Source organism: Nesoenas mayeri, assembly GCF_963082525.1.
Source record: "Nesoenas mayeri genome assembly, contig: SCAFFOLD_35, whole genome shotgun sequence".
In the NCBI taxonomy this organism is placed as follows: domain Eukaryota; kingdom Metazoa; phylum Chordata; class Aves; order Columbiformes; family Columbidae; genus Nesoenas; species Nesoenas mayeri.
In genome coordinates this window covers 572,607-583,001 of record NW_027659961.1, presented here as the reverse complement: position 1 = coordinate 583,001, position 10,395 = coordinate 572,607, and the positions used below count along the sequence as shown (strand labels likewise).

General features: G+C 50.6%; 1 protein-coding gene across 1 annotated transcript; it reads right to left on the bottom strand.

Moving 5' to 3' along the window:
- Positions 1-1,343: 1,343 nt before the first annotated feature.
- On the bottom strand, positions 1,344-2,461 carry LOC308052555 (olfactory receptor 14A16-like; the record flags this gene model as incomplete). The annotated part of the gene is made up of 1 exon (XM_080364629.1): positions 1,344-2,461. The coding sequence occupies exon 1, from the start codon at positions 2,286-2,288 to the stop codon at positions 1,344-1,346; it is 945 nt and encodes a 314-aa protein (XP_080220755.1). The 5' UTR covers positions 2,289-2,461.
- Positions 2,462-10,395: the final 7,934 nt, after the last annotated feature.

Genomic DNA, 10,395 nt, shown 5'->3' with positions numbered 1-10,395 from the left:
TTGTTAATGGAGTCACACACAGAAATGTCAGGGTTCTGTCAGGCATCCATATCTGAGTTGGTCTCAGGACTCCTTGTTCACCCAGGGATGCTCAGAGACAGAGTCTGTCCCTTTTACACACAGACGCAGGAGTCACAGTGTCCCTGTGGCCTCCTGTTGCCACTCCCAAAGGATGGGAGACACCTCAGCCCTGCGCTGTGTCACCTGTTTTGCACTCATCTGACATGCCCCACGTCACGAGGAATGGACACGGGGACCTCAGTTCAAGGAAGCACAACCCAGTGCTGCATTCGGGTGATTTGCCATAGGTTGTTCCTCCCAATATGAAGTGACCTCAGGACCTCATCTGTGCCACAGGCCTTAATGGAATGGAAAGGAATAGTTGATGGTGTTTATGCTCACTCAGGTTCATGTCACCTCACATGCACTATGTGCGTGCTCACATCTCATCTGTACAAAGCAAACATGGATTGCTGAACTATTCATTGAATGTCCATCCATAGAGGGAAGAAAAACCTCTGTGGGTGAGAGGCCAGTGCTGGAAATGGTGGTTGTGAGGGGCCAGTCCATGGTGACTGACCTGGGGCTCCTTCCACGGGGTGTCCAGTGCACAGGGGCACAGCCCAGCCCCTGCTCTGCTGGTCCTGCAAGTCTCTGGCAGGAGCCTGGCTGTGAGAGGACACTGCTGTGTGCCAGCCCTGCACACACACACTGTTCAGCTCTACAATGGGCTTTAATGTGAGGGTTATTGAGAAAAACTTAGTAAGAAGTTGAAGACTTGAACCTTCCAGCACTGCCCATAGAAGACCACCTTCCTGTGTAGAAAGGCTGTTACGGGGCCAGCTCTGTCACAGCAGTGCCCATTGCCTGTCCCTGCCTGCGCCCACAGCACTGACACACAGCAGGATGGTGACCAAGCTGCCAGAGCACTCAGGCCTTGCACCAACACCAGGGATGAGAAGGAGAGTGTGGAGTGGAACCAGAACAGCTCTGGAAGAACAAGCGCTGCTGCTCCCTGGCAGGGCTGCCAGGATGGACTCTTTTACCCTCCTCTCATGAACACAGGAACCATCCCTGGAGCTTGTAGGAAGGATATTGTGAAAAACAAGTCACTAAAGAGGCTTTTATTTTGTTTAGAGACAAGGAGAGCACGGCTCCTCCTTTGCACAGCCAATAGTTATAAAAGAAAAGCCAATAGTGAATTAGAAAGGGTATGACAACATTATCACAATATGAAAAGAACTAATAACAACAAAAAATACAGATGACAGGCTGGACCTGTAATTAGCTACATTAAAACGCCTATGTAGAAGGAGATGGGCAGTTTATTGCTTTACAAAACACTAAGATATGAGTTTGCACAGAGCATCCTTGAGCTCCTGGTTCCTCATGCTGTAGATGAGGGGGTTCACTGCTGGAGGCACCACCGAGTACAGAACAGACACCAGCAGGTCTAGCCATGGGGAGGAGATGGAGGGCGGCGTCAGGTGGGCAAATAGGGCAGTGCTGAGGAACAGGGAGACCACGGCCAGGTGAGGGAGGCAGGTGGAAAAGGCTTTGTGCCGTCCCTGCTCAGAGGGGATCCTCAGCACGGCCCTCAAGATCTGCACATAGGACACCACGATGAACACAAAACACCAGAGGTCAAAAAATATACTAACCACAAGAAGCACATGTTCCCTGAGGTAGGTGCTTGAACAAGAGAGCTTAAGGATCTGGGGGATTTCACAGAAGAACTGGCCCAGGGCATTGCCCTTGCACAGGGGCAGTGAAAATGTATTGGCCGTGTGCAGCAGAGCACTGAGAAACTCAGTGGCCCAGGCAGCTGCTGCCATGTGGACACAAGCTCTGCTGCCCAGGAGGGTCCCGTAGTGCAGGGGTTTGCAGATGGTAACGTAGCGGTCATAGGACATGACTGTGAGGACAAAAAACTCTGCTGTGATCAAGAAGAGAAACAAAAAGAGCTGTGCAGCACATCCTGAGTATGAGATGGCCCTGGAATCCCAGAGAGAATTGGCCATGGACTTGGGGAGAATGGTGGAGATGGTACTCATGTCAAGGAGGGCGAGGTTGAGCAGGAAGAAGTACATGGGGGTGTGGAGGTGCTGGTCCCAGGCTATGGTGGTGATGATGAGGCCGTTGCCCAGGAGGGCAGCCAGGTAGATGCCCAGGAAGAGCCAGAAGTGCAAGAGCTGCAGCTCCCGTGTGTCTGTGAAGGGCAGGAGGAGGAACTGGGTGATGGAGCTGCTGTTGGACATTTGCTTTTCCTGAGCATGGGGCGCTGTCATGAGAAAAAAAAAAAAAAAAAAAAAAAAAAAAAAGACAGTGAGAATCCAGGGCAGAGCTCTCTGACAAAATCAAACCAACTTGCATAGACCCTCCCCTGTCACACACAGACACTCTTGTGTTTTTCTAGGAATACCTTTTTCAGCACTGTGGCTGCAGCCCTGCTTGGGACTGGAACATGTGCAACCAAGATCAGGGCTCTGCCCATGGGCTGACGATAAGTCAGCCCAGCTCTGCAGAAGTGGGGCCAGGGAACGATGGGGACTGTCCTGGTTCTGCTAACACAGAAGGGCTGTCAGCACTTGCTTTCCCAGTGATAGGGAACAGAGATGGTGAAGGCAGTTTAGGAGTTCCAGGTTTTTTACATATCCCCCCATATTCACTGCAGAGTGTTGTTGGGTGTCAGAAACCCTCAGCGTTTCTGCTGCACTCAGGGAGAACAGAGCGAGTCCTGTGAGACCAGAGGGTGCCTGTGGGTCAGTGCAGAGTGAGGGCAGCTGCTCTGTCCCTCTGTCCTGCTCCAGCTACCCTGGGCTGGAATCTTTCTGAGATGGGGGCTGATCACACTCCCATGTTACCCCTAAAAGCCACCAGGCAGTGCTGAGAGAAGAGGGATCCTCCTCAGACCATGACAGGTCTCACCCTTTCCTAAGGTCTCAGCACCCCACGTTTATCCCAGGGCACACACGGCTCATTCCCCAGCCCCACAGACTGCATTGCCCACAGCCCACAGGTCAGAGCAAAGCTGGGACACGTGTGCCCATGGACACACCTGCAGGAAAGGACCCACAAGATCAGGCTGTGACTCTGCAGCTGAAACTGCCATCCCCAGAGAGCCTGACAGCAAGAACAAGATCCCAACAGCAGTGACCCAGAGCAGGGGAGCAGGAAGGAAAATGCGGTGAGGGTGGGGGTGAGAGAGGCCAGGGCAGAGGCAGCCGGGCACTCAGACAGCGTCACCCTTCCCCAGCTGTGCAGCCACCTCCCAGACACCAACAGTGCCGGGCAGCTGCTCTCAGCCCCTGTGCTCTGCAGAGGAACTGGAGCTCTGGCTGCACAGGAGCTGCTTCATGCCTTGGAGCCCCCAGCCCTGAGGGCAGAGGCTTTGCTGGGTGGGACAGGAGGCCAGGGAGCTGCTCACAGGAGGGATCTGACCTGCAGGGGGTCACAGGGACTTTTCTCTCTTCTCCCTCCCATAGCTATTCCGCTTTCAGTTTCCTCTCTTTTCTGATCATTTCCCTACTGCCTGGAGATTCTCCCCTGGGAGGTGTTTCCCTGTCCATGTCTGTTCCCTGTCAGTGCTCACAGACCATCCCACCCTCTGTGCCCTCCCCCTGGCCCTACAGATCCTGCCTGTTCACAGGCACTGCCTGGGGGCATCTTCCTGTTTGCAGGCTGGAAAACAGGACAGGTCAGACTAAGTGTAAGGTGTCCAGCAAATATAATGCTGTTCCTGTATAGGCAGAGGAGAGGCTGAAGGCATGACAGGATTCTCTTAAAGGCCTACTGACCACACAGTTGCAGTTCTCAAACATTTGTTTAAAAATAGCACCTCCTTTTGCATTTATCCCCACTCATTCCCCAAGAGTAGGAGACTGAAAACAAAGACTCAGGGAAGTTCCTTGACTTTAAAATACTCCTTCTCTTGATTTTCTCCTTGAAACCTCTTGTTGTAAATATTCCGGGGGTGATCAGGAACTGTGAGCAGCCCTGATCCACACAGCACCCCCTCAACAGCAGAAAGAACTTTCCTGCACAATAGGGTTTGCTCCTTCCACTACGTCTTCTCCCCTCAGTGTTGTGGGAATCTCCCAGGCAGGCTGAGCGCTGACCCTGGCAGGCGGCAGAGTCCCTGCCCGGTTCGCAGGCTGGAGAACAGATTACAGATTAAGTGTAAGGTGTCCAGCAAAGGTGATGCTGCTTCTGCGTAGGCAGAGGAGAGGCAAGGCATGCCAGGATTCTATTGAAGACCTACTGCAGTTCATGTGTCTCAAGTATTTGTTTAAAATTAAGAACAGCCTTAATCACCACCCATTCCCTAGAGAAGGAGACTGAAAACAGAGACTTGGGGAGGTTCCTTATCTTTGTAGTACTCTTTGTCGTCTTCTCCTTGAAACCTCCTCTTGTCAATATTCTGAAATGAGCTGGAGCTGTGAGCAGCCCCGACCCACGGAGAACCCAGCAGCAGAAGGACCCTGCCGTGCCGGGAGTCGCTCCTTCCCCCCACAGCTTCTCCCCTCAGTGCAGAAGCCAATCCCTGCTCTGCAGCACATCCTCCCCTCTCATCAGAGAACCTCTGATAGCGGTACTTACATCTCTCGCAGGCTCTGCAATGTGACAGCTTTCTGAGATCCTAACAAGATTTGCAGATGCAATGCCCTGCAGCCACAGGCTTCATATCTGAGAGGATTTCATTTCCAGTGAACTCTCAGCATCCTCCCAGCCCAGACTGCGTTTCCCTCTCTGTGCCTGGCTCCTGTGCCCTTGGTGCTGCAGGCAGAGCCCTCAGCCCTGTCGCGTGTGCAGAGGAGCTGCCCCTGGGCAGAGCTGTCTCTCTGCAGCGCTGCCGCTGCCATGAGCTCCCTGTGTCCCAGGAGCCCAGCCCAGCTCAGCAGCACAGGAGCAGCCCTTGATGTCCCTTTCTCTGTGCCCTCTGGGCTTCTCCAGGTGTCCCTGGGGCTCCAGGGGCACAACTTTGAAGCTGAAGTAATCAGTGATGTTGATTCTCTCTCCTCTTCAGAGACACTTCTTTCCAGCATTGTATTTTTCATTTTAAAAAATGAATCGGTATGAGAATCATCTTTTCCCATCATTAGACAGGACACGAGGAATGTTACAGCAAAGCATCTAATCACTCCAGGCTAGGGAAGGAATATCTTCAGTTAAAGGAATTCAGGCATTTTGTTCTGGTTTTACACTCCCAGGTCTAGAGAGACCTTCATCAATCTTTGGCCATGTCATGTCTGTGCTCTGATTCAAAGCCTTTGCACACATGGGCTCTTGGACACTTGGTACCAGGTTTCTTGTGGCAGGTCAGAGCTGGGCTGGTGCCACAGCTGGGGTGGCTCAGCCCAGATGTGAGGCCATGTCCTCAGCCAGGGACCTGACTGGGGAGCTGGAACTGTCAGTGCTGCAGACAGAGCTGTGACACGGATGGAATGAACTGCCAGGCAGGGTGGCAGGAGTGAGTTCATCTGGTCTCAAGGACAGCAGCCTCCAAGCACAGCAACAGCTCAGATTAAAGCTCAGTTCAGACCTGGAAGCCAATTCAAGGGCCACATAATGAGCTGTTACTGCTGCAGGAACAGTTAAAGGACAAACAAGGACACTTTGTAGCTACTGATGAATTTAATAAAAGAAAGAGGTTAGAATTTCCATGTCCTCTTGTCCCCTGTCTTCACCAGAAATGTTTCCTAGGTCTCTGTGACATGTGACGGGAATCTGGAGAACAACCAACAGTGGATGGGGATCAAGTTAGGGGTCATTGGAACTAATAGAATCCTTTCCAGTCTATGGGACAGCAGGGGCAGCATCCTAGGAGCTGAGAGAGCAGGAGAATGTCACAATGAAGCCACCTTCCACCATCTTGGAAAGCTCATGGAGATTGAGGAGACTCTATATCAAAACCAGCGTGGTCAGCAGGACAAGGGCAGGGATCCTTCCCATGTGCTCTGCATTGGGGAGGCCACACCTGGAGTGTTGTATTCAGTTCTGGGCCCCTCAGCTCAGGAAAGAGATTGAAGTGCTGGAGCAGGTCCAGAGAAGAGCAACAAGACTGGGGAAGGGACTTGAACACAAGCCCTATGGGGAGAGGCTGAGGGAGCTGGGGCTGTTTAGTCTGGAGAAGAGGAGGCTCAGAGGTGAGCTCAGCACTCTCTAGAACTACCTGAAGGGCAGTTCTAGCCAGGTGGGGATTGGGCTCTTCTCCCAGGCATCAGCAATAGGACAAGGGGCCATGGGCTTCAACTCTGCCAGGGGAAATTCAGGCTGGAGATTAGAAAGCAATTCTGTGCAGAGAGAGTGGTCAGGCATTGGAATGGCTGCCCAGGGAGGTGCTGGACTCACCGGCCCTGGAGGTTTGTAAACTGAGGTTGGACATGGCTCTTAGTGTCATGATCTAGTAAATGGACTGGAGCTGGACCAAGGGTTGGACTTGATGATCTGTGAGGGCTTTTCCAACCCAGTCCATTCTGTGATTCTGTGATTTTCAAATTAGGGAAAGCTCTGAGGTTCTCCCTGAGCACAGGAATAATTCACATGAGGTGCAGGGCTGCTTTACAAGTACCCCAAACATCCCTGACCACAACTTTTCCATCCTTCCTCTTTTGCCCTGAGCCAAGATCTTCTTTTTTTGCTGTCCTAATGCCCTTCCAGAAAAAAACAGCCCATGTTGTTAACCCTTTCAGAGCAGGTTGCTCAACAGGTGTCAGCATCCATGTACAGAGTCTGCACATCAGCCAGGCAGCAAATCCATCATTATAGAAATGGAGACGAGGCTCTTGACCAGCTCCTTGCACCGAGCAATTGGCACAACGTGTCTGCTGAGATTCCAGGGAACACCTGAACTTTAAGAACCGAGAAGTTTTAGTCCTCACTGAGCATCCTGGTTCATCTCCTGACCCATGTGGTGCTTCAGGCTGTGAAGAGAATCAAAACCAGCCATTTGACTGGGCTAGTTCCATTTTACATGGTGCCAAACAGGGCCGACAAATGGGGCTTATAACTCCAATCTCTGCTGCACAGTCGGGACTTCAGAGATTAGAAATATAGGGAATGATCTTGTGTCAGTGCACACCACATAAAGATTCTGGCTTCCTTTTTGCCTTTTCAATAAGCTGGGATCTGTTCCTTGGCTTTCATTGGGTACAAAGGAAACAACTCCCCTATGCCACCTGCCCCTCACACCAGAAAAAGAAAGGAGAAAATGTATGGAAGAGGGATGAGCTGGGAGAAATTCTGACCAATAGGTGTATTCTTTCAATAATAAAAAATGTAGAAGTGAGAGAAAACACTCTTCTAAGTACTTCATACAAGAGGCCAACTAGTGAAACACAATATGTATTTTGAGAAGTGAGAATGACTGCTGGGAGCTTTAGTTCCTCACCATAACCAAGAATACGGAGTGTTCTGTTACGGTTATTAGTGATAGAACCACTATTCAAAAACATCCTCAAAAAGGTTGCTGTCATCCCTTGGCTCCAAAGCTCAGCCCACTCAGCCTTTGACAGGACTGTTTCAAACATCTGTGACCCAAGTCTTTTACCCAAGGAAGGGAATAACTTCCAGTGCAGGCACCAAACCAGTGTCCAACCTGCCTGGAGAGCCAGGACAGTTGTGCCACACAAGAGCCACCTTGGACAGAAGCTACAGTTAGTGAGAATTGAAATTATTTAAACTCCAATGATAGAATCACAGTGTTATAGAATTACTTAGTTGGGAAAAGACACATAAGAACATGAAACTCAAACATAAGAACTCCACATAAGAACTCCAACAAAAAACCATATCCCTAAGTGCCACATCTCCACGTCTTTTAAACACCTTCAACAATGGAAGCTCCAATCCTGAGCTGGCAGGACACCATTGGCTGCAGTTGGACATAAGATACTGGTCATGGCTGTGAGTTCAGCCCTCGCTGGCACAATGTCTCACACCCTCACTGAGGAGGGCAGGGGGCTGGGAGATGGGAGCACGTTTCAGTTTCCAGATCCCAGCACAGAGCCCAAATCATCCTGCCCTTGGACTCTGGATCCCATTTCCTGAGATGCAAAGCTGGTGGGACGTCTGTGGACAATCATGTTAAAAGGCAAAAAAAGTCCTCCAAGTGTTTGTGTAATTTGTCTAGGAATGTCAGTTTTATATGCTTATATTTAAATATCTGTAAAATAGTACTCTGCATCTGTGGTAACCCCTCTGGCAATGACAATTAAATAGGTACTTGCACTATAAGGCTCCATACCTCATCCACAAGCACACATCTAAGTGGTTCAGATGAAGGGTGGTCTGGCAAACGTCACCCTTTGTGTCCCCAGATGACGGACACTGCTCATGTGCCTCTGCAGAGAGTGGCAGGAGCCGGATCCTCTTCTCGGGACAGACTCCTTCCAGGAGAGACACAGACACAGGGGGAACTCATCGGGGCTTTACGGCATTTCACTGTGCATCAGTTTTGACATATTGGGTGCTGTCCTGTGACTGCCCTTTCTGCACAAATGATCATACAAACACAACCATTTAGTGAGACATGGTCATAAAGGGGCTGTTATGGACAAGAAAGCTCACCGTGAACTCTGCAGAGAGTGAGGAAGTTCATAATAAGCACCAGATAGAACCAAGAAGCTCGAGGCCTCTTCTGAAGAGCGGTAGGCCTGAGCAGCTGTGATTGGCCATTGTAGGTGTGGGAGAGGGTCAGGGCATGTCAGGGAGAAGCAAGGAGGTGGCTGATGGCTTCAGTGAACCCTTCCAGCCATGTCTGAGCCCAGCAATGGAAAGCAGTTGATGTCTGCAGGGGGAGGAGGAACAGGAGGAAGATTTTCCTGGGAATATGGAAGGAAGAAAGGCCTCTCTTGGGCTAATCATGTATGGCAGTGCCATTTGCATGCTGTGGGCATGGCTGTGCCTGGGAGATGGGGAACGGCTGCTGCTGAGGTGGCTGTGCTCAGTCATGGCCCATGAGCTGACCCTGCTCTGCTCCTCTCTTACACTGCCCACACTTGGATGGTCCTCAGGAATCATCCATGAGCCTGGTGGATCCATGAACCTCCTGGAGTGATGGGGTGTGGATCCAAATAGAGGATTCGAGAAAGTTTTGAAGTGGAACACTGAGGTGACTGGTGACCATTGCCAGGTGTATGAAAGAAGCTGGATGAGTTGTGAGGAGCTCACAGGCATTTCCAACTCCCCAGAAATCCAGAGCCTTGCAGTTAAAGCAACAGCACTTGACATAAAACCCACACCCAAAACACGAAACACTCTCACTGACCACAGGAAAAGCCTTGAAAAACATTGGAGAAAAATCTACCAGGTTCCAAGGGTCAGGGCTCAGCCATTCTGGTGATGAACAAGCATCAAGGGCTGACATGGCATAAGAGCCACCTCCACATGGCCCTCACCACCTGGAACCAGTCTCTCCAAGTCTTTCCTTCACCAGCCTCCAGGGACAGGGACCTGCACGGGTTGTTTCCTTCACAGCTGTGTCAGCGATGGCCCTCCATGGGGTCAGAAACTTAGGATTTGCTTCTGCCTTTCACTTCATTAGAGGTTTGTTCATTCTTTCAGTAGCTGCAGTTCAGGATCATGGCTTCAGAGGGCTCATTAACATCGAAAATGCTCTTACAACCAAAGACTCTGTGCATCATTTTCCTACAAGCTTCAAGTCTGGTGTGGATGAATCGAGAGATTTCAGGAATAGCCAAACAGAGAGCATTTCCACAACAAATAGCAATAAAGCCAAATTTCTTCTATTCCCTTCTCTGCTCGCCCTTCCCTCCCTTTCCAGAACAGGTGGCATCAGCAGCCTCCAGTTCATATTGATGTGGAATGTCTCCTAGGAAAGACTGAATATGTCAGAAAACTGGGTAGCTAAATCACCATATGAGCGAGGAGAAAGGCCTGAACAGCTCAAGAGGAGTCACACTCCATCTTCTTCTATATAGGAGTTTTAATGTAGCTCATTACAAGCCCAGCCTGTCAACTGGGTTTTCTGGTATTTTTGGTTGTTTTGTTATTGTGACGTTGTCATCCACTTTCTAATTCACTGTTGGCTTTTCTTTTATAACTGTTGACTGCTTATATGAGCAGCAGTGCTCTCCTTGTCTCTAAAAAGAATAACGGGCTCTTTATTGCCTTGTTTTTCACTATATCCTTCCTGCAAGGCCTTTTTGGAGCTGCAGGGACAGTTCCTGTGCATGAGTGGAGGGGAAAACAGCTGCAGGGACAGTTCCTGTGCATGGGTGGAGGGGAAAACAGCTCTGGCATGGCAGCCCTGCCAGGGAGCAGCAGCGCTTGTTCTTCCAGAGCTGTTCTGGTTCCACTCCACACTCTCCTTCTCATCCCTGGTGTTACTGCAAGGCCTGAGTGCTCTGGCAGCTTGGTCACCGTCCTGCTGTG